General features: G+C 39.8%; 1 protein-coding gene across 3 annotated transcripts in view; it reads right to left on the bottom strand.

The window, feature by feature from the left end:
* LOC121647915 (polypeptide N-acetylgalactosaminyltransferase 18-like) overlaps positions 1 to 22,369 on the bottom strand; it is a 209,589-nt gene extending 187,220 nt beyond the window's left edge. For all 3 annotated transcript variants that reach the window (XM_041997737.1, XM_041997735.1, XM_041997736.1), the window contains exon 1: positions 21,905 to 22,369. In XM_041997737.1, coding sequence (XP_041853671.1) covers positions 21,905 to 22,148 — 244 coding nt within the window. In that variant the 5' untranslated portion in view covers positions 22,149 to 22,369. The remainder of the gene's footprint in view (positions 1 to 21,904) is intronic.
* Between the last annotated feature and the right edge of the window lie 2,457 nt (positions 22,370 to 24,826).

Below are 24,826 nucleotides of genomic sequence, written 5' to 3'. Positions count from 1 at the left end.
GAATTTCCCGCCACCTAAATAATTCCACAATCTCCTATTTAATGTAATTACCACCACTTGAAAAAGCAAAAATAACCCTTAATGAGTGAAATAGTGCTGTCCAATCAGCTGTAGCTAGGCAAAACTGTTTGACTCCTACTGCACTGTTTACCTTCAGGAAATTAAATTTCACCGCACCTTGGATTAAATTTTCTCACTCACATGAAGTCCCACATCCTACCTTAGAAAGTTTAACTGATTCTGAATCCATGTGGACAGAGATTGCATTGTGGCCCCATCTACTGAGCTTCTTCTACTCAGGCTTAAGTGAACATGGCATCGGAGAGCTGTGCTGCTAACAGCATCTCAGTTCATTACAGCTGCATCCCATTCAACCACTCCCATCTGTTTGAAAAGTGCATTTTTCTGTAAAAGTTGCTGCAATCTGTATACTTAAATGTTTCACTAAAAGCATTCATTATTCAGCTGTGGAAAAAAAAGATTTGGAAAACTTCTATAGCAGAATCATACACTAATGCGCCTGTTCGGAAACCATAACTCAAACAAACCATGAGATGCATTCAAATATATATATATATATATTTTTAGGTGAGGGGAAATGTTGCCATGTAATTAATAAATGTGCTCATTAATTCTAAAATGGTAATTCACAAACCAACAGGGGACATAACTGTAATGTAATCTAAACACATCAGAAACATGTACAGAATCTGTAAAAATTCACGATGATTCCAAAATATGTCAAGCAGTATATAGAGTGTCATAAGCCTTCCTGCGAGCAGATCACAGTCTGAAGAGATTCATGCTCATGAGAAGCACGCTGCACAGGTTTGCATCAGCCTAACCCTAAGTAACTGTACATGCCCATTTCTCATTTTCCCATTCCAGGAATGTTTTCCATTCACCTCTTTGTATGTACATTTTATCTTACCTATAAAACACATAATTTAACCATAAACTTTAAATATAGAGGTTATTCATGTGTTTCCAAAACAAAAATTATAAAATTATGAAGAGGTAAGGCTTCCTGTTTTTCTTGCTGTAGTTTAAGAGTCATAAATGTTAGACGTTTTACATTTCTTTCTAAACTATTTAAATAGTCTTTCATAAAAAAAAAAATTAAAAATCCCCCGAGAAAGCTCCCCGCAGCTCTTTAATATGCCACTTTAATCACCATGACTCAATATAACCAGCTATGCTAATGAGGGCATTTATTTAGGTAATTAATTCAGTAATTAGAAATTGTTTCAATGCCTGTACATAATTCATCTGTAGTATTTAGAAAAGCTCCACAACATAAAGTGCTCAGGAAAAACTCATTTGTGGGGGGAAAAGACAGAGTCCTCATTAAAATCTGCAGAAGAATGCCAACAATGAGTGCTCATGGGTTAAAAACACAATACAGACCTGGACTCAGATGTGATCAGGATGCAGAGCAGAAAATGTCAAGGGAAATGCTTCTCTAGAAATGACTCGCCGTCCCAGCAGTCTGCCATTTGTCTTACTGAGAGGCAGCTGCTGTGTAGCACTGAAAGGTCTCCACATTGGAGCAGAACAGCTGCAGGGCTTAAAGTGCGTGACCAAGAGCCCAGTGAGGGAGTCAACACCTGTGGGAAAGCCACTATGGGCTACCTGGAAGACACTAATCTGATTACATACACAGTGAAAATTTTATTTTCAGGGGTTTTTCCAAAAACTGATCATTTCAATTACCAGTGGTCTGTTAAACATTAAAGTTTAATAACCAAATACTTGAAGCAGAATAAATTAAGCTTTAATAAAATTTGTTTCGTAATGCAGATGCTGAACTTGAATGAATCAGGATGGCCTCATAATAACTTCCTCAACCAGTTAAGTTACACTTAGTTTACCAGCTGGTCCTACCTGAATATGAGTAGCAATTCCAGTTAGAAATGTTTATTTTAAACTCATCACCGCCCTGGGACATAACAACTTGCAACTCCTGTTAGCTATAAACAAATTAGCATGTTGATCTATCACTGAGCTCAGAGTGCTGTTAAGAGTTTTATGGGTGTTTTTATTACAATATTTTGGTCCAATATCTGAGGACATGTAGTGAATATTAATTTCAATGAGAAATTTTTCGCTTTGTTTCCCCGAAAATCTTCACTAGAACTTCCAACAATATGACGATCTTTAAATCCTCTTGCTAACTTTAAGGAAATTAGTATGCTGGTGTTAGCATTTAGCTGAATGCTATGTTAGTGTTACAAACTTTTTATAAACATTGTAGCATGAATAAAAATCCTCGTATCTTAAATTTGGTCTTAGGTAAAACCAAATCCTGTGAACACTCAGGAATACTCGAGAACATTTGAGCTCCAAAATGATTGAAAGAAATTAGCGTTTGTGTTGGTTTTCTTGTTCAGTTAATTTAACTACAATAAAACTGTTTTTTGTCAGATTCTTTAAATGACTTGGTAATTTACGTAGCATTTTAAAATAAATAGTAAGACATTGCAGATAATGTCCTAACACTATAATTTCCCTCAGGGGAACAGTTAACCATTTTCCATTCATTTAATTAATTCAACAAATAATTCCAATTAAGATGGGATTTAATTCTATTGTTGGTCTTCCTGACACCATCAGTGCAATAAACTGCACACACATGCACGTTAAAGCATCCTTGCCAGATCTTTTGGCTCAACCTCCAGAAATAGGTTTTATTTCATCAGATAAATGCACTCGCTCCGTCAGCACACCGCATCTTAAAAGGATGCTCATGTATTTTTACTCACTCATGGGACCAGGCAGCAGGCTCCTGGTCCAAGTTAGGGAGTAATTCATTGCCCATTTGTACAAGCTGCTTTTACATTATTTCAGTCTCACTATGTGTTCATTTTTAACCGAGTGTATCACTAAATTCGGGCAACAGGTTTTAGATCCCATTTACTGTGATTCTTTTCATGCATTTTTTGGCATCATGTTTATTTTTCCTTGCCTCTGTGTCTCTGCACATGGTGAGTCAGTCTCATGACCGTTTATGGGCATTTTGGGGCATCTACATATGCAAATTAGGACCAGCTGGCAATTTACAGAGAGATTGGTAAGCACCAATCTAAGAGGAATGATACAAACAATTTAGTGGTCTACAACAATGCTTCTGAATCTGATAGAGTATTTTTTAGTACAACTTGACAACAGATTTAAGAAGATTTGGGCCCACCTTATGTAAAATTTGTCCTGTAACAGATAGCCAACCAGCGAGATACCATAATTGACAGAGGAATCAGATTCTAAAAACATCAAGTCACAAGGTTGTTTTTATTTATTTTTAGAGCAGAAAGAATAAATCCCCTCCTCCAACTGCATAGTAGGGTTTGAACTGTTGATGTTGAAAGTATTGAGCTTGATTGCAGTTTTTTTTTACTTAAAACAGAAAAAAGGTTACACTTGTTTGACTTTCTAGGACAGAGCTGGTTTGATAAAAGAGGACATGGTGGGAGTCCTCTTCTAAATTCATTTAAAATCTTTGTGTCACCCTGTCCACACTGCAAAAATCCCCAGGCTACTCCTGGAGGCTAAGGACTGAGCTTCTATATAGATATAAGAGGCATTCAGAACGATTGTAGGTAGGATATCCTTCAAGCAAAAGATGTTCAGTAATAAAGCATTTCTTTGTATGTTGATGGAACAGAGATGTTGCCACAGGGAAAGAATGGCAACGAATGACAGAGGGTGGCAAACACATTTTAGATAATCTTTCCACAGCAAAAGTCAAGCATCTCCAAACTGGAAAACCTCCTGCTGTGCTTGAGCCTTGTAGTGAAAGGATCTGTATCTTACAGCCGTTTCTATGGGGAAGATTATCCCATACAGAAGTGCTGGGGAGCTGGAGTAAAACAGATGAGCTCAGGTTGCTGGTTCTTCAAAACCTGTGATATCAAGACAATCAATGTAATTTAAATCTGGGTGAGGGCAGGAGAATTTGTGTATGCTTATGATCATTTCAAGTACTAAAAGCCTTTTCATCATCTATACTTTTACCACTGCAGTACCTCACAATTTATGCTTTATAGTCGATCTGACAAAATACAACTTAACTTTAAATGTTATTGAAAGTTATTTTTTATAAATCCCTATATAAAGAAAAATAACAAATGAAAAAAACAAAAGTAAACGGGATTTAATACATCGTGTATTATTTTGGATAGCATCCTATAAAGGCTTCAGCCCCACTGCAACCATGATGGATGGATGGATGGATGGATGGATGGATGGATGGATGGATGGACGGACGGACGGACGGACTCTTGCAAATTTTTCCTGTTGAAATGGAAAAAAAAGTGAACAGATCTATTTTCACATAGCTGTTATGTAAGAAAGTCCTGGTTGCCTCAACAAGGCAGCACAATGCTAATGCTAAGAAAAGCTTCAGGGCACAGATCCGGTCCGTGTCTATGCTACTTGTACTATTGTGAGCAACAACAGATGAAGCATGAGACATCAGAATGATTTAGGTGGTATCCCCATGACCCTCAGCAATAACCTTGTCTCACTAGGAACTAGTGCAACATGTGACCTGAAGCCATTTAGCTGGAGGGTATGAGCTGTATATCTCCCTGCTGGCTGTAGACTGCAGTCTGAATGCTTCATATAAAATAAAATTGCCATTACAGATTCAGGGAGAAGACATTTTCATCCACTACTAAATAAAAACCAGACAAGGCCTTATCGCTACCCAGACAGTGGCGCATAATAATGAATCAATCGGGCAACCATCACTCCAGCGCAAAAACGCTAAGAAACAAAAGTAACAGAAAGTTGTGTCTACACTCAGTTTCCATTATATCTGAGATTACTGAGGAGCTGACACTCCTGCTGCTGCTTCTGCTGTCTGCTGGTTGACAGACAACAGTTACAGGAAAAAATCCATTCAGTAAAACCTTTGACAATAACATGGAAATATAAATCTGTTCTGCTCTTCTGTGCAACAGATCAGTACAAGAAAACTCAAAATTAATAATATAATCAGTCTACTGGAGAAACCTAAGGAACCTAAGAGTCTGCCCCATGATTTTGCCACAGTTGGATGCAACTAGAATCCTGATCTGAAGACAAAATCATCTTACATGATTTCATCCAGTTCTAAGATGTCACAATTTAACTCTGAGTTCCCGCTTAATGACAGCGTTGTAGTAAATGGTAGTAATATTATGGTAACTGTTATTATTAATCCCCACAGCTGGTTAATCAATCAGTAAATGTTATGTTGCTGCTTTCAGAGGGGATTTGATTCTACATGGAGGCAAACTTTGAAAAGTTTTGTTTTAAAAGGTTAGTCTGACAATAATGTTTATTTTATAAAGAAAAGCGAAAAAAAAAAGTTGGGGGAGTGTCCTCTCCAGTGGAGGGGTTTATGCATCTTGGGGGTCTTCTTCACAAGTGGGGGAATGATGGAATGGGATAGACAGGCATATTGGTGAGGTGTCTCTTGTGATCCGGACTCTGCATTGGTCTGTCATGGTGAAAAAGGTGTACTGCTTGATCTAGGTTCCTACCCATGCCTATGGTCATGAGCTGGGCGTAGTGACTGAAAGAATATCTCAAATACAAGTGGCCAAAGTAAGTTTTCTCTGCAGGGTGGCTGGGCTCTCCCTTACAGATAGGGTGGGAGGTGCCCAGAGTGGAGTCACTGCTCCTCTGCATCAAAAGGAGCCAGATGAGGTGGCTGATTAGGATACCTTCTGGACACCTCCCTGGGGATGTTTTCTAGGCACGTTCTATCAGGAGAAGGCCCCGGGGGAAGACAATGAACACAAAGGAGGGACCAAGCCTCTCGGCTGGTCTTGGAACACCACAAGATTAAAAAATCTCTGAGGAATGTTTTCAGCACCTTGTTGAATCCTGTAACACCAAGTTCTGAGGCAAAAAGGGTACAACCTGGACCTAATAGAGGGGCCAGTGAGTGTAGATATGTAAAGGCAATATTAAGGTCATATATTGGGACATTATAAATATATTGGCCTTGCTTCCTATGTTCGAAAATATCAAAAACAAGAAAAAAAGAAACTGTCAAAGATAAAATTCTGGTATTGGAGGTCAAACTTTAATAAGTAACCTTGGAGATAGTTCAATAAAAAACATTTCCATCTCAAAGGAATGGTGAATGGTCTACATTTACAAAAAGCTTTTTAAACTCAGGGGTTTCACAAAGCACTTTACACCATTTCACACACACACACACACACACACACACACACACACACACACACACACACACACACACACACACACACACACACACACACACACAAACACACACCTGCAATCAGAATCAAACTAGGGCTCAGTAGGAGGGGACGGACTATGATGAACTATGTTTGAAAGACACTGACTTTTTCAAAAAAAAGTATTTTACTATTAAATTTAGTTTTGTGAGCAGGCTACCATTTTGTAGTAACTTGTGTTACACCCCCCCAGTGTGGCTATTTGCCATGGAACGATAACACCCCCCTGTCATTTTAGGCTGGGCAAGATGAGGTTTTCATGTCCCTTGGAAGCAATTCGGTTTGCAGACAGAACTAAAGTTCAAATTATATATATATATATTTACCTTGTAAATGCATTTACAATTCGGCGTCTCTTCCAGAACAGTGCAAAGGTATTTATACTGCTGCGCTGATGCCTCTTTAATCACACAAGGTGCTGGAGGACAAAGCTTCCTCCAAAAATCAATAAACATGTCTTTGTTTTTGGCCACATTAATCTTAAGGAAAGACCGGTGACACAAGCTATCAAGTTCTTCAAGCCAGGACCATGACCACTTTCAGAGTCCCACAGAGAGCTCACAGTAACAATCACTCTCATTCTTGAGGATGAAATGTGATTTACAGTTGCTCCAAAGTTCATTAGAGCAAAGGATGAAAAGAATATAGGGCAAAGCAAAATCTGGAGGGACCAAGACGAACTGTAACTAGACAGAGTCCTTTTAACCTAGACCCTTGAGACCTATCAGTTAAAAAGAAGCGAGTTAACACACTGTGCTAAAATCTAAATTAAAATTAGATAAGAGCCTATGTGGCAGAAAGGAGGAGTCAAATGAGCTACCAGTTACCCAATTCCACTCCTCTATATGTACAAAAACAGCTTCATTTACAAGGGTAAATCTACATTATGACCACGATTTAACAAACATTGCTTAAAAAGAGACGTGACATCAACTTTATGAGGCTTACGGCCTCAGACAGTCTACCCAAAGCCTCGGTGGCAAAATTATGCTGTGGGGCAGCAGGGAGGAACACCTCCCTGCAGTGCCATAATGCAGCCTCTGGGTAATATGCTGAGGGATTTAGCAGACAGTGAGTGACAGTGGCAACTTCACTAAGTGTTATATTCCTTGTTGGACAGACCATGTGCGAAATATGAACAGGCTATCATGCAGCCTGCCACTGTGAGGAAATCACTCCTGCAAATGATGACATGTAGGATGGCAGATATTGACTGGAGAACCTGAATGCAAACATACAGCTTTATAAGTAGACAGTCAAAAATGATCATATCGTAGATGTGCATGTTCCTTACGGGATGAGATAGGTGTATGCATGAGTGGATGAATTAGCAGCTTGCTAAAAGCTTTGGCACCTTTGGATTTTTTTAAAAAAGGTGTTCGTCCATGACTTGTTCACAGTCCAGCATGCACATGTACATCAGAGCCAACTCACAAATTACTGCACATAGTCTCAGTCGTGAGGGTTAAGTCCATTATGTATCTCCAGAGGGGGTGTGTGTAGATGTTCATGTGTGTAAATCAACAGGGTGGACACTGACCGCTGTAAGCCCAGTCCTCTTCTTTAATGAAGCTGTGTGTAGTCAGCTCTCGAAGGACCATCAAAGAGCTCAAGAGCCTGCTTTGCATTTCTAACAAAAGTACCTGCACTATGTGTCTAATCTGGATGTCTAAAAAGGAAGCTGTTAAAATAAAAAAAGACTGAAGGGACTTGGTTTGTGCCAGAGAAGTTCAATTAGCTAATCAGTCATACCCAGGCCTTTGCTGAAATTTAATGTTTGCATCAAGTTAAACTTCATTACTCTGTGAAAGATGAATTATGGTAAACATCCTTTAACATAGAAAGTGCATTACATGATTTTTAAACCGATATTAAGACCGCATGGACTTTCCTCTGATAAATCTGCATCCTTTCAGATTTTTAAATTGGTTCATGTGTTTTTTTTTTAATTAATTAGAGTTAAGGTTGAGAAATTTCTGGTCCCCAACTTGTCAGGAAGGTTCCCACCAAGTTTGGAGTCAGTCGCACGAATCGCCTCAGACTAGTTCGTTCATATACGATGTGTGTAAAGTGCAAAAAATGGCAAAAAAATGGCCGTACAAGCCAAGATGGCGGGCACCCAGTTGCCATGGCAACAGGTGTTAGATTGACTTTTTTGCTCGACTCGGGGTGTTACACGTGTGTGCCGAGTTTCGTGTTCCTATGTCGAAGTAGACTTTCGGGACCCCATTCATTTGGGGAATTAATTTTTTTCTAGGTGGCGCTGTTGAGCCAATTTTGTATTGAAGTGTAGGCGGACCTTATAATATCCGAGTTACTCGGGGCTTGACGTGTGTGCCAAGTTTCACAACTTTTCATGGGTGTTTAGGGGGTCAAATTTGGCGTCGAAATGCTTAGAAGGAGGAGAATAATAAACATTTCAGGAACAGTAGGGTCCTTCCATACTTCGTATGGCTCGGACCCTAATAACTGACATCAGCAAGATTACATTGATTATAGGTTCTGAATGTTGATTTCAATTCATTTTTGATTAACTTCCCAGCCCTGTGTGAGGTTAATGGTTAATGTGCAGGCCTGTTTGCTTTAGTCGTGTAAAATAAATAAAAAAACCATTTCAATTTTCATCCAATTATTTTTTCTATAACATGGACTGTGGTGACATTTTAGAGCATACTTCTACAGAGCATTTTAAGGCTTCTGATATAAATTATTTGTTTAACATACCATTGCAGTTTTTATGCTAAGATTTATGTTGTCCTCTTATTAAACTGGTTTTGCCATTAGGTCTGGGGAAGATATTAATATTGCATTTGTTCTCATAGAAATAAGAAAAATGTTGGCTCCCATATACACCCTTTGGCCACTTAATAGGGTACACCTGTTCAACTGCTTATTAACATAGCCAGCCAATCAATCGATCACATGGCAGCAACTGCATTTAGTCTTGTAGACATTATTAAATGTAAAAGAAAGGGCACTGAAGTGACTTTGAACTTGGCATGGTTGTTGGTGCCAGACGGGCTGGTGTGAGTATTTCAGAAACTGCTGATCTACTGTGATTTTCACACACAACCATCTGAACATACAACACATTATTTATTTTTTTAATCTATTTTTTTTAAAAAGAAAACATCCATTTGTGCCCTTACCCATCTTTGTATATGAAGCCTATGTGCTTTTCCTGCCCCACACAAAGATCTGTTACTTGGCTGTAAAAGTTCTCTTTATTTTTATTATAGTTTTAAAAGTCTCTCAGCCCCTAAATAGATAATGGACTACCCGAGAGTTGAGTCTTATTCCATACCCAGTGTGTATGGGGCTCACTGCTGCCTCATCTCAGAGTTCTGCCTTGTGTTTGATCGGGAACTGCATGAATTCAGTTATTTTACTTAAGAAAATGTTAAAAATGATTGAAAACACATTAATAACACTGATCAGTGGACAAATACTAAAATTATGTGATAATAAAACATTTTTCTATTTGAATATTCTCATTATGCATGCAGCTGACAAACCTGCAGCAACTGTGTGATGCTGTCATGTCAATATGGAGCAAAACCTCAGGAATGTTTCCAACACCTAGTTGAGTCTATGGCATGAAGAAAAGAAGAATGAAAAGAAGTCCTGAAGGCAAAAGGGGGTCCAACCCGGTAATAGCAAGGTGGAACAAACAAGGTGGTTGGTAAGCATATATTTCACTATAAAAAACATTACATTTCACATCTGTCGCACCGCTGGTGTTAATAAAGCCACAAACTGAATGACTTTAATGACTGTAATGATTAAAACTGCTATGCTGTTTGATTTCAGAACATTTTTAATATATAGCAAGGATACATTCAGACTAAAACATGGTTTCTGTTTTTTAACCATCTTAGTTCGCTCATTCCATATGAGTTAAACATTTCTGCACCGTCACTACGAATCGACAGTAATTCTATAACTGGTGAGAGAGATGAGCATGAAGCTTCTTTCCCAAACACATTGAGCAGGTGTGTTCAACCAGGCGAGAAGGATAAATGTGGATTTTCTAAGCTCTTGACACAATCCAATGATAGCTAACTTGCAGGTGTGCAGTGGAGCCTGAGCAGGTTAATTAACCTTTTCAGACTTAAAAAAAAAATAAAAATCTGCCCTTGACTTCCCCTGCCTGAAATGGGCTCCGACACCAGATGAACTAAAATGTACACTAAAAACTAATAAACTAAAATGTACATGCTGCAAATTAAGACTCAGAATAACTTCCTGAGGACTAATAATCAGTTATGCATATCAGTACTGTGTCAGCTGCATCCACAAAGCCCATTTTTGGATAAAAAAAAATAATGTATATTTTACTAGAATAATTCTTGTCCAGGGGAATAAATTATGTATGTGTAACATAGTTAAATAGGTTCTGGTTCAATCCTGCTAAATGGGGGAAAACAATCCCACCTGCTGTTTTAAAATGTACCTGTATCCCTTAGCGTAATAGTGACAGCAAGGAATTATGGGTAATCCTCAAAGTAGCGGAGGATTCCCATGAGGTAAGGTGCAGATAAATGTCTGTGGACAATATTAATATAAATTCACTGAAAAGTGCACTGAAATTAAGTTGGCTTCCTTTTAGTTTGATATTATGTGTTTCAGAGTAATTTCGCCATGGTTTTGTTAAGTAATGACTTGAGTTTTAGGTTTTATTGCTGGTGAAAAATTTGGGTTAGGCTAGCTAACATTAACATATGCCACGTTTCCAGAGTGGGCATGCACTGTTGTCTGCACAAGGCAACATTCCTCTCTGTCTGTTACTGATGCAGAATAAACCTGATGTTACCCACACCTGACCAGCTCCAAGAGAGTTATTCACGTAATCAGAGAAGACATCACACATCGGTCACATATGCATTGCCAAAAACACCCTGAGGCTGATTATTTTTCTTAGTAATCAGTTCCAGATTATTTCCTATCCTAGATCAGAATTTGAAAAAAATAAACTATTGTCCTATTGGGGGGGCCTCAAAAACCAAAATAACATTGTCATAAATTCCTGCTCTAACAATAAACTTGTTTTGTCTTAACATTGTGTGAGCTGCTTTCACGTGCTGTGAAATATTAATCTTTAATATAATATTTAGACCTTGTTCACATTTATATGTTGAAAGAGCCTTTTAAAATGAAAATTATCATCATTGAGACTAGCTGACTTGCATTTAATTTATATAGCAAATTCCTTATGTGTCACTAGCTGAGATTCCATGCAACTGTATATATATGAACTGATAGGGCTGGGCAATATATCGAGATTTTCGAATATATCGAGACTTTAATCAGACGCAATATAGAAGGAGGGAATATCGTTTATATCTAAATAGCTTGTTTTGAGTTAAAAGCATGCTTTCTTTTGCATTTCGTACTGCTGTATTTTTGTTATGGTCATTGAAAAATATTTTTAATTTATTATTTTTTAGGAGCATTTAATTTAATATAAAGGTACTTTAATTTCAGTCAGCTGTTTAAATGCACACGTGCTGCTGATCTTTGATAAAAGTGTATTTAGCACTGAAGGCTGTAAATTAGAACTGTCTTTTTGGTTACTCTACAAAAAATATATATATATATATCGAGATATATATCGTATATCGTGATGCGGGTAAAAAATATCGAGATATATGATTAGGTTTATATCGCCCAGCCCTATGAACTCAATTTTCTTAAAATCTACAGAAAATAAATGGAATGTTTTCATCTGACAATAAGTGTAGTTTTGCTGAGATAAAAGGTCATGCTGCACACATTTTCCAGTCAGAGCTGCAGCAGACGATGGTGCAGCGAGGATATGAGAGTATCAAAACATAAAAAGGTACAAATTAGGTAAGAAATACCAAAGAATTACTGACATCTAGCGGTAAAAATAGGAATAGAAATTACTTCAAATGCCAAGCATGTGAATGGATGTCTGTGGCCAAAATTCTCCGAGACACATGAATATGTTTTCATCTGTGGGCTGATCCAGTGGCCTCAGGTGCAGCGATGACTGCACTACAGGTAACTACTTCAGAAATGTGTACATGTGAACTGTCTTCCTCTCTGTGCCTTTCAAAAGGTGCTCTAGCATCTATCAAATAAAGCTTATAGTGCAGGTTTAATCCACAGAGGATTCTCTCTTCAGAGACACCGTAGTAGAAATATGGCTGCTACCATGTATGTGGACCCACAGCAACCAGATACAAACGGCTCATTCTAAAAGAATAAAAAGGAGTTTTTTTAAGGAAGGTCATTAAGCACAAACAGTAATAAAATTTTAAAGATATTTTATTTTTTTTTATCATTGACCTTTCATTATTTTTTTTTCCCCCCTTCAGGATTGTTTCATCTCTGTGCTTTGAATACTGACTGGAACAAACAGACTTGCTTTCTGAAAAAAATAAAAGATAATCCAAAAGATTATTGAAGATGAAGGTACTACAGTGAAGGTGTTAACTTAAGAGATCAATGATTCACTTCTATAAAATAAAAAGTAAAAAAAAAAAACTACATTTTTTTATATGATAAAGAAAGAAATACATCTGTAAAGCTGATGGTAGCATGAGGGTAACGGATGCTGGAAGCATCCCACGCGCAGCACAGACAACCTTCTTTAGGACAGACTTGCTGTGTGATCTGATTTTAGTTCAGAGTCTCCATGTTGATGTTTTCTTGTATTTTTCTTGATTAAAGACAGCTTGCATCCACTGAATGGGCTGGTTCTGAGTGTAAACATAATCTTTGATGTAGGCTTCCAGACTGATGCTGGTGATACTAATGTGGTGAGGAGCTTGATCCGTCATGTGTCTTATTCATGTTGAGGATCTCTGATTCCCACTCAGCCTTGATCTCCATCTCCAGGGAGTTTGAGAGAATTTTTCAGTTACACCATCCAGCATGATGCGCTGATTAAGAGAAGACATACCTGTTTGCTGCTGTACTGTTTCTTTTTTGTTTAGTTATCTTTTTTTTTGTAACCATTGCTGAAGAAAACCAAATAGACTGCAGAAGGTTGGTCTGAAATCACAATCAAATGTGAAATCTGGAGACAAATGAATCTGTAACAGTGTGTGATGCTGCACATCGAGCTATATGAAAAACTAAATCTTTACTAGGGCTGGGCGATTAATCCAATTTTAATCACAATTACGATCTGGGTTTTCAACCATCATAAAAATGAAAGAATCTGATTATTTTTGTTGTTCGCAGTTTCCTCTTGTGCTGTTTTCGGTTACAAATCGAGCGCAGCAGGCATTGCAGCGCTCTGGTGCAGACTCCCACAGCCCCGACCACTTTAGTTTTATTCAGCGGCAGTTGCAAACACCTCGCAAGTTAAGGGCTGGACACACAGGAGGCGACGTCGCTCCTTCTCCATCATTTTCTACAGAACTTGCGCAATGAGGCGAAAATCGCTGCCCTCCTCCAGCCAAATGACAGGCGACATTTGTGCATGTGAAATGTTGCGCTTGTACACATAGACGTGCACACGGGGGCTTGTGACGCAACACTAGAAAATAGAAAAATGTTCAATTTTTGTGAGTCACGACTAAATAGTCCACCAGCTTCCAGAGACACAGAGAGATAACAAACGTTATAAACAAACACAGTGAACAACCCGGGATTTAAGAAAGTCCTCCACACTTTGGACAAACGGCATCACTGCCGTCTCGTCACCATTTTAGTTGAGTGTCTCTCCCTGCCCTGAATGATGGGCGTGATGAGGGTGTAGTGAAGGACATGACTACAGTCCAATGTTTCGCCATCACTACGGACCTGTGGCCAAGCGGCACCATAGAGTCGGATATAAATGTCGCGCTACATCTTATTGACGCAGATTTCAACATGACAGCGAAATGTCTCCAGACTCATTTTTTCCAGATCACACCGGGCAGAACGTAGCTGCTGGTCTGAGACAAACTATAGCTACGGGGACCTGGTGGAAAGAAACTAGTCTGTATTACCACAGACAAGGCTTCAAATGTCACGCTGACCCCAGGTGGAGAACGGTGCACTTTCAGCAGTTTGTGTTCGTTCTTCTCGGCATGTGGCGTTAAAACAAAGAAATTCACAGTTTATTTAAACATGATAGCTTTTCCACTTTGTTATTGCCAAGTTGCACAGGAAGTGACAATTTTTCAACCAATCGGTGGACTGCAGTGTGTCCAGCTCCACTCTTTTGGGTCAGATTGGTCAGATCAGTAATATCGGCACGCCAATAGAAGGTCCCAAAAAACATACAATGGGTCAGATATTTTGGTTCTCTTTCCAGTTGTTGCCTGTGGGAACACAAAAAAAAAAAAAAAAAAAGAAAAAAACAAAAGAAAAAAAAAGTGCATCGTCCCTGATCCTGTACTGAGCCAGACCCCTTGGTGGAAACAGAGCTTGTACGCTGCACCATCTATCACACAGTAATACCATCTTTGGTTGAGATAATATTTCAATTGATCTTCTACAGTACAAAAGCTGTTCTGGGCTCATGATGGAAGAAGTTAAATTTGGCTCTGGCATTATAAATCTCCCCTGAAAGGTATGTGAATATTCTGTGTGTTGCACAAGTTTACAGAAGAGGCCCAACATAGTCATCTGACTTTAATTTAAAAAAAGGGTTATTTCTGCATGTGTGAGTTGCATACCTGCATCTGACAGACCGAATACAAAAGTAAAAGTGAATTCTTTGCTAAATTTCAACACCCTTCCTGACACCTTCGCTTTGAAGGTCAGTGGTGTGAGCTCAGATGCAAGTGAAGAGGAGAGGGTTTAAACATTCAGTGGAACAGAAGTAATCCTTGATTTAATATGCAACCCTTTACTTGACAGAACGATTCAGCAGCTTTGGACGTCCACATGCATCAATGTTTCAGCCCTTTCCTTGGTTTACCTCTGAGCTGCATTATATCACACAGTATCATCTTCCAGCATCATAGAGTACAAGTGGCAGATAAAAAGCAGAGCTAAAAAAAGATAAAATAAAAAACATTTGGAGATTTATCTTCTATATGTTACTGGGTCACAACAGCCTGAAACAACTGATGTCAACTCATGTCTGCTTTTCATGCATTGATACATGGGCTCTATAGACAAGCAGTGACGTCCAAAGTCTCACACTGCTGCCATGAATCTTTGATGATGTGAGAGACACACAACTTACGACATTATGCACAGACACACAGAGAAGTCCATCCTGAACCCGACACACTCTGCTTCAACTGACTGTCAACATGGGTCAACTTACATTGACTCAAAAGAGACTACTAAAAATAAGATGTGCACTTGGCAGGAAGGAAGCAAACATTGCAGAGCATGGATCACACACACACACAACATTCTGTAAAAGGTGATGAAGGACTTGATAAAAGTAAAAGTAAAAAAGGAATCCATGTTTTGTTTTAGGAATAATTACTAACTAACGTGTTAAAATGTGTGCAGTTTTGTGACTCAAAACTCCTCTGGATCATTGAAAAGCCGCCTCAGCAAAGCTAACAATGTTGCAGGGCACCAGTCAAAGGAGCCACCTGATACCACCCAGCAGAACCAGGACATATCGCGTTTCTGATTAGCAACTAAACCAAAAATCCAGCCTAAAACTAAACTCTTTCCTAAAGTGTTCATTACTCAATAAGTAAGGCATGATTATATTTTCGATAAATAAATCAAGTCATATCTTTCAGGGATGTGGCTTTCCTTAATGACACTTAGATTTTATCCATCATATATATCCCTTTCAGTCTCCATCTGTTGTGTCCAGTAAAATTTAGCAAACGAGCCCGTTTTAGCTAAATACCATTATACCAAATCATTACATTTGACCGAAAATTAAAATATACATTTATTTAGACCATTTTCAACCATTTTCTGGGCTCACGTTGCAAAGCCAGAGCTAAGATCCACCTCCAGACCAAATTTTTCAAGGCCGTCTTATGTCACCTGCATCAGTCTCTTCTCCCCACTGACTACTGTCCAAACACAAGATGTGTTTATTCAGCGGAGCAAACCTCCTGGATGTTGTCTGGAAAGCTTCTGTAGATCACCTAAAGGGTAATTATCTATCACAATCTAACCCACAGAGTTACAGACTACCATTCCTGAGAAATTGTTGACAAGAAACAGCACTTGATGAAGTTTTGATGCTTTTCAGTCATGTTTTGAATGGCTGTTTTTCTTGGATTAAATACAATTGCTAAAAGTTTCACCATTAGCCACCTGGCTATACAAACCTGCAGCTGAACCTGAATCATAATGCGCCCCCACAATAAAATGGTAGAAGAAAAACTGGAAGACATACACTACCGTTCAAAAGTTTGGGGTCACTTTGCCATGGGATTCAATAGGGAAGTGACCCCAAACTTTTGAACAGTAGTGTATGCAATAATGCAATAATTCCAACAGCTGATTTCCATTTAAAGCGTTCAGCTCAGAAGGTCTGAGGCCATGAAAAGACAAAGCAAGGATATCATACATACATATGAACCATCACATCAACATGCCAGAAGTACCAGAAGAACATTTAGTGCTCGGAAGACCTGGAAATATGCTGGAAAACAAAAAACTGAAAATCCAGTGAGTCAGCCTCAACGTCAATGCCAGAGAAAACAGTGTCAGTGAAGTATATTTGTTCTGCTCCGTACTTAGCATAGCAGTACTTTAATTCAAACCTGCATGCTGACACTGCAGTTTGGTCTTCTTGTATCAGTAACAAAGCATAAACACATGAACACGTCAGCCCCTGGATGATAATGTAATCTGGCACCGGCTCCGAGGACTGAGTGGAGTGGAGCACAAGAGTGTGGCGAGCACTCCTGAGGCTAAATTTACTCACCCGCTGTAACCCTGGAGCCTTTGCAGATTGTATTAGCCCTCCTGAACAGTTGAATAAGCCATCGCTCTACCATTCTTCATGCTAATGATGAGCGTGCTTTTATCAGAGCAACATACCAACCATGCACAAAGATGAACTGCAGTCAGGAGGGCGATGCACGATGAAATACTGATGCTGGTGTAAATCTGATCATGTAGGAAAGGACAAGTTTCATCTCCTCACATTTGCATTCTGTGAACCAGAGTTCAATTAATTTTTTCTCACTTGTAAGAGAATAGTGCAGAATTGGTGCAATAGCACCTGTTTTACACCAGTTTTTTTCCCCCACACAGAGCAAAATATGGCCCGAGGGCCAGAATCTGCACTACATTTCATCTGATTTGATCAGTCTGCGTTTAAACTGAACTAAAACAGACTTAAATTGTTTTGCAGTTGTGACAGCAGAACCAGAATTAAGATAAAAGTAAAAAAAAAAGGAGAAACAGATTCTGAATTTTTTGTGTTAAATTAAGAGTTGACAAAGTTTTTGTCATGTCGGGTCAGAAGCTCTATATTTGATCTGCTAAGAGAATAATGCTGTGTTCCATTTCAAGGCACTTCATTCAATCAACCAGAAGAGAAAAGAAGCCCTGAGACTGTTTTCCAACTCAGTTTACAGGCATGAAACTCTTGGCTCTCATAAAAAAAACAAACTTTAGCTTCTATGATCATAGATTCCTGAAATGATGGATAATCAGCTCTGAGCCCCTTCGTGTTTGCTAGGGTGATGGACAGGCTGAGAGATGAGGCTGGACAGCAACCTCCACGAACTAGGACGTTTGGAGAAGACTTTGTAATCTGTAGTGAGAACAGGGAACTGATGGAGGAAAATCTAGAGGTGGAGGTATAGTCCTGAAAAGGCGATGGATGAGGATTAGCTACAACAAAGCAGAACATAAACTACTCACAGAAAAGATAGGGCTATTCAACTTTTGGCTGAAATTTATAGGAAATGTGAAACATTCTTGCTACACTGACATTATATCATGAATGAGGTGGGGTCCAGCTCGGGATGAGAAGGTTTGGTAAACCCTGATCTCTGTTGCATTTTACAGCCTTTTTGAGGACAGAAAGATGGAAAGTATGATGGCTTGGATCAAATATTCAGGTACACTTCCCAGATTTTGTCCTTGGAAATCCAAAAAATGTGTACCACCAGAACCACACTGACTCAGACCTGTTGGTGGAAACTGAGCTTAAGTAGAATCATACAACAGTAATTCTTCCATCAAAAACTAAGTAATGAAACAGAAGCCAAAATCAGTGGTGGGTACAGCAACAAATCGAAAATGCTGATGTCTCAATAACTTGTCATCTGTTCAGTGTTATCTGGATCGGATGATGTCAAAATGTGAACAGCACGATGAAGAGGACCGTCATTTTCAAACTGGGGGTCGCCAGATAATTGGAAAAAATATATAGCCTACATTTATCAAATAACTTTGATAAATGTAGGCTTGATAACTGTAGGATGAATAAAAAGATAAATCTTTGAAATTAGCATCTTCATTTTTTTTAACATATTAACAAACAAGTTAGTACACATACCATATTAAAAATCAGAATTTGACATCGCTGCGAGAGAAGCTGAATTTGGGCATGTAGGTGCCTTGTCACAGCGGTGAACCACCAAAGTCAGTTTATCCTCCTTATTTATGAAGATTGAGTTTTCAGCCTTATATTTAGAGGATGGCTGCAAGATGACTCATCTGATATATCACAAAATGAATCACTAATTGGTCGCGTGGGGGTCATGCACACCACCGTATGTTATCTTGGGGGTCATGGCTCAAAAGTTTGAGAACCACTGATGTCGACTATCTTTCCAAAATCATTTTTCAGAAGTGCATGTAAACGTTTCAGATCAGATTATTTAAATGATCTGACTTCCAGATATGATTTTGATGGTCAGTGTTTAATAAAAATAGTTATCGGAGAATGTGTTTAAGAAAAATTGGTGTTACCAATTCTGACCAAAGAGGAGATAAATGGATGTGGTGAAATAGGGCATGAGATTAGTTAGTGTAAGAGAAAAGGATCCGGAGGATATGGTTAGATGGAGGCAAATGATTTGCCGTGGCAGTCCCTGAAGGAAACAGCATACAAGGAAAAGAAGAGGAGGCAGGGAGCATGTTGCTTTTTTTTTTTTGCTCAATTTCAAATGTGTGATCTCTAAATTACTTTTACTAAGTCAATATGACCTATGCCTGCACCATCCAGAGTGACCCCAGATGTAATCCAACACCTACCAGATGGATTGGTTAATGATCTAATTCACGAAAAAGGTTGTGTCACCATCAGCTAAATCTATTAAATCATTCGAGTTTTTTTATTCAGGGTGTAATAAGAAAAGATCCCCGAGACTTTTTGTCCCCCAAAACATAAATTACTTGTTGCACAATTAAAGGTTTGATAGGTAAATAATGATGAATGAGATGAGACTTAACAATGAGACTTTAGAATAAAATTACTACTTAATGACTACCTGTTGAATTCTGTACAGCACTTAAGAGTATTACCCAAGTGTAATATTAAATGTCTGTTAAGACTCATTTTTCTTCCCAATTTGAATTATGAGCAATGAAAATGAGCAAAATCACTAAAACGTTATGTCTTTATATTTGTTGTACTCCAAATTGAAGCAAAGTTTTATCTTTTTTGGGTTAAAATGAAGAAAACAACTGCACTGTAAATAATATAGAATGTAATAGTAGCTGTCTTAGCCTATAAGGCAATCTCCTATCGTATCTCTCTACGTTCGAAATGCTGTTTTCCTTTCAACAGAATTAATTCTGCCACAATTTTTAACTCTGTATTAATTCTGATTAGAAGTGCCTACTCAGCATGCTCATCTGGGACGGAAAATTAATCCCGGATCATCAGTCTTTCTCCGAGATGTTTGATAGAACGTGGCCCTTATCTTTCCAGGGAATGGAGTTGTGACTACGGGGCATTGAAGGAGAGACCTCGCTGCAGAGCAATCCAGCTTTAATCATCTTGCTGCTGCCTTAGAGAGAACATTTCTGCAACACCCCACGTTTAGTTAATGGATTGGGCACTGGCCCATTTATTGGTCCATACAGGAAGGGTCTGTCCCACTTCTTTTGTGTTGACTCACTAATGTGCTGCTCCGAGGAGGGTAATTAAACATGGAGAACACAGAAGAGGGGAGGAGCAATACTACTCTGGTTTGAAAAATTTTCATGAATGAAGAAAATCATCTTTCAACAACAAATTGGCCACGGAGCTTTTTTTCTTTTTTTTCTAATGAACACATCTGTAGAAGCTTGTCCGGCTCTGACCTGATCCGATTTCTGAATTTAGGTTAAAAATTGGCCAGAGAGATCCGCAAATGGGCCAATAATGCAAACACGAATAGTGTACTAAAGTAGGACACCAACTATCAATGGATTTGTTACTCAACTCAAATTAGACACTGGAAATCTTAATGTAGCTGAATTAATTAATAATGATCATTATGAATGAGCTCAAACCTGCAACAAAGAAACAAAGAGATTCTGTTTAGCAACATCTTCAAACTGAAACACACATTTTCTCTCTTCTATAAATGCCTGATCTGTTTGCTTATCGAAAGGAAATTAACCTGCACCTGTCAACAGTCACACTCACAAATCTAGTGTTACCTTCAGCTGATGTGCCCTAAACAGAGCACACCACATCTATGTGGGAAGCAACACCATTCCACAAGACAAACCTTTATCAGATCTTACAGAGCCCCTCTTTTGTAAGCAAACAAATGGAGTCATGTTTCAAGCAAAATTCCACCAGCTTTCTGATGAATACTTGCTGGTTTTCTAAGTTCTCTGCAACAGATGCAGAGAAGACTGATGTTAGCAACAGATCTACTGCAGTGCAACATTTTTATACCGTTTAAAAACAGACCATTGTTGGCTTTCAGCAGCTTCTCTTTCAACACCAGAAAACTGCTTTCCACACGAATGTGCAGAAGATGAAAGTTTGTGCATGCAGGTAATGTTGTTTAAAACCTCCTGGGCACACACTGGACTTTTCAGAGGAGTAGATTTTTGTGTCTATACTTCTTCAGATATTCATAGATTCTGAATTATTTAGAAGAGGGCTAATCGGCTGCATTTTTAAATGCCCTTTAACATGTCTGGAGGGTATCATTAACTCATATTACTATGATACACTTTAATAAGTGGGTTCAATTGGAGCTCTGCTGCACCTTTTTCAAAAAGCACACTTTATTTTTAAAGCTTCAAACGCTTTACACGTCTTCAAAGTGAGTGGAACAGGACTACTCCTGCAGGTGTTCTGTGTCTTCCTGCTCCAACACACCGGACTCAAATTAATGAGTCATTGTACTGAACTTAAAGACTATTAGACCTATTTAGTTTGAGTCATGCGTGCTGGAGCAGGGACACATTTAAAACCTGCAGGACTGCGGTTCTTGTAGGACCGATTTATATAGCCCTGGGGTAAAGAAATCATTAGAGGGGTTGAGGGTGCACAGGTGCTGCAGATTCTATCGGATGTCCAGCCACTTTCTGATTTCTTGTTTCGTGTATGCAACTTTTTTTTAATCTTTCAGAGCGTAAAATAAAATGAACAGTATTTACATTTATTCTTTAAAGAACAAGCTAAGCAAAGTACCAAAAACTCGTTTATATGAAGCTTTTGATGGGTTTTAACGTTAACTGATGAATGAAACAAACTGCTGATTTATCAGCAATGGAAGCTGCTTCAGCTCCATTACACTTCATCCAAAGCTGTTTCTCAATCACCAAAGCATGATCATGGGGTGGCTGACCTTTGATGTGCTCGTTCACGACGTTCTCCAGCCGGTCCAACCTTTCGATAATCCTCAGTGTTTCACCTTTGCTGTCCTCCTCCAACTTTCTGTCCGCCTCGCTGCCGCTCTCGGGAACTTTGGGACCACTGTTGGCCACGTAGTTGGTGATCCAGCCGACGTACAGGAGACAAACGATGTTGGTCATGCCGCTCAGGATCACGCATGTCGACACCAAAGTTTTAGTTCTCCTTGTGCACAGCATCGCGACATTCCTCCATGGGCTCCTAGATCCCGACGCGCGCTCAGGCAGGTGGATTGAGGGGAAGAAGACGCACTCGAGAAACGTGAAACTACAGAGACGCGTCGCAGTGGGCTCAGTCCGCCTCTGCGCAGTCTGCTCCCGGCTGAGGCATCACTCAATTCTTCATATGTTTTTCACGGCCGTAATAAAAAGTGTTGTGGGATTCAGAGTCCCCGCTGAGCAGCTGGAGAGTCACGCTGAGCTCAGCCGATGTAAAGATGTGAAACGCAAGGTAGCACCACCCCCCACCCTTTGGTTGCCTTCCTGCGGCCCAATAGGAGGGAAGGAGGCGGGCTTTGCTGGCCTTTGCCGGCCCCCTCACAGCTGGAGTACACGGCGGAGGGCGGTGGGGAGGAGGGTGATGTATGGGAGCTCAAGTGCATCGATCTAGATATGGATCGACTATATAAAGTTTGTGGGGAGACAAAGGTGAACGAGACTAATGCGTTTAAGGAAGAGTGGGTTACTTTGTGGGCGCGTGCGTACAAATGTCTTTAGATAGATAGATAGATAGATAGATAGATAGATAGATAGATAGATAGATAGATAGATAGATAGATAGATAGATAGATAGATAGATAGATAGATAGATAGATAAGAATTATTACAATTCTATTTCATTAAAAAAAATAATACGTTGATGGTTGATCATGTATAAAGCAACAACCTTTTTTAAAAATGTTTTTGATTAATCCTTTGTAACATTGTATGAGGTTGTTGTCAAAGGGAATCAAGTGTCCTTCTTCACTGAGGACGTTTCCCTAACTAAATGTAATGACCTGGGGAAGTGGCAGTCGTAATCGGAGCTATTGGACTTATTTATGTGCTAAGAGCAGAGCATCTGCCCCTAGCACCATGCATCAATGCTTCAGCACTATGTAATTGTCTGAACTTATAAATGTGAGTTTGTGACTTGTTTTGATGACACAGTGACATCTATTATATGCAGATCATCGCCCAGCAACGTCTCAAGGCTGAGAAACCAAACTTCACAACTTTGTCTTCCAGGACGCTGCATCACTTTACAACTGAGTTTCACTTTTTACACCACGTCTCAAACCAGCAACTGGATATTAACACACCAGCCATTTTAAACGTGCACCAACACTGTGACGTGCAGGCAGGGGAGACAGATGAGACAAAAAAAAAAAAAAAAAAACAAGAAAAAGGAAATTAAGTATTTGAAAACAAAAATATAACTTAAGGGAGTTATTCTACTTTTTCTTGTTATCCTCTTGATGAGCAACCTGTATTAAAATTTATTAAATTACCAGAATTTCGAGTTTTAAAAACAACTATGATTTTTTTATTTTTTTTTTTTAATATATTTTTTATCCTGTCCTGTCCAGCATCCTAACATACAGAACTTGGTCTGTGTGCCATATTTTGCTTGACAGATTTGCTCTACCAAGGGAGACATGTTATATACATGGCTGCCCTTGATATTTTTATTATTTTTATTGTAATCTTATTTTCTTTAGTCTTTATATGTCAGTTCCGCACCTGACAGGGAGATAGAGGAAGAGGGGAAAGGGGGAGAAAAGGACAGGATTAAAATGTGGAAATAACAGTTGTCTAGGCTGCCTAAAACACATCACAAAAAAAACAAACAAACAAACAAAAAAACTATAAACTACCACAGTACTACATGATACATAAAGAAAATAGGATAATGATAATATAAAAAAGTACAGTAGTCATCAAAAGTACCTGCAGAGAAACGTACCAACACCCGAACATCCGCAACATCTAGTCAGAAGCAGATGGAGAGACGAGCATGTTTGTGAGCACGCACGTGTGAACGTGCATGTGTGGCCATGCAACAAGGAAGAAATGTGTGCTTGCAAGGGGGCCGTGATCACGCCGTACCCCAAAGCATCAGCGGGGGACGGGGGGGGGGGGGGCCAAAGGCCCAAAGGCCCAGCAGGTCCACAGAGCACCAAGCCCAGGAAGGCCAAAGCAGACAGAGCAGCGGCTCACTCAGACCAGAGCAGAGGGGCCCCCAGACCGCAGCTCCCCGACAGGGCAGGGGCACCAGGCAGCCCAGGGCAACAGTGAGCAGGCCCAGTGGGTGCTGGGCACCGCGGTGCGGGCCGCATGGAGGGCAGGCACCCCACAGGCCTGAGGACCACCCATTCCCCCCAGCAGAGCCCAGTCCAGGAACCTGACGGGGCCCGACCAGACCAGGCAAACCCACGGCAGGCCACTCCAATCCAACACCAACACTAGGCACCCAAGAGACAAGAACATGTCCGCAGCTCCCCTGCACAGGACTCCAGGCAGGTACCAAACCTCCACCCCCCGCAGCCCCGAGCGCATCCCAGGACCTGAGCGCATAGGAAGACCCCTGCCCCCCTCTGCCCCCCCACCTGAGTTGTGTGTGCATGAGTGTGGGCTATTTATAATGCAATTAAAAACTGGAAGGAGCCATGAGATGGTGGTGGGTCCCACTGCTGCCCCCTCAGGGCTCCCTCAGTGTGTGTGAGTGTGTGTTTAGTGCAGTACTGTTAAATGTGGTAGTGTCTAACGTGTAAATAAAATCCGGGGGAGAGAGGTCACAAAGGGAGGGGATGGAGGGAGGGCCACCTCGGTGGCTCCTGTCCGCCCACCCACAGCCCATTTGCCTGTCCCCCCGAGGC

The sequence above is a fragment of the Melanotaenia boesemani genome, chromosome 10, assembly GCF_017639745.1.
Source record: "Melanotaenia boesemani isolate fMelBoe1 chromosome 10, fMelBoe1.pri, whole genome shotgun sequence".
Lineage (NCBI taxonomy): Eukaryota > Metazoa > Chordata > Actinopteri > Atheriniformes > Melanotaeniidae > Melanotaenia > Melanotaenia boesemani.
The sequence above is the reverse complement of the archived record's forward strand: the minus strand, read 5'-3'. Positions and strand labels throughout refer to the sequence as shown.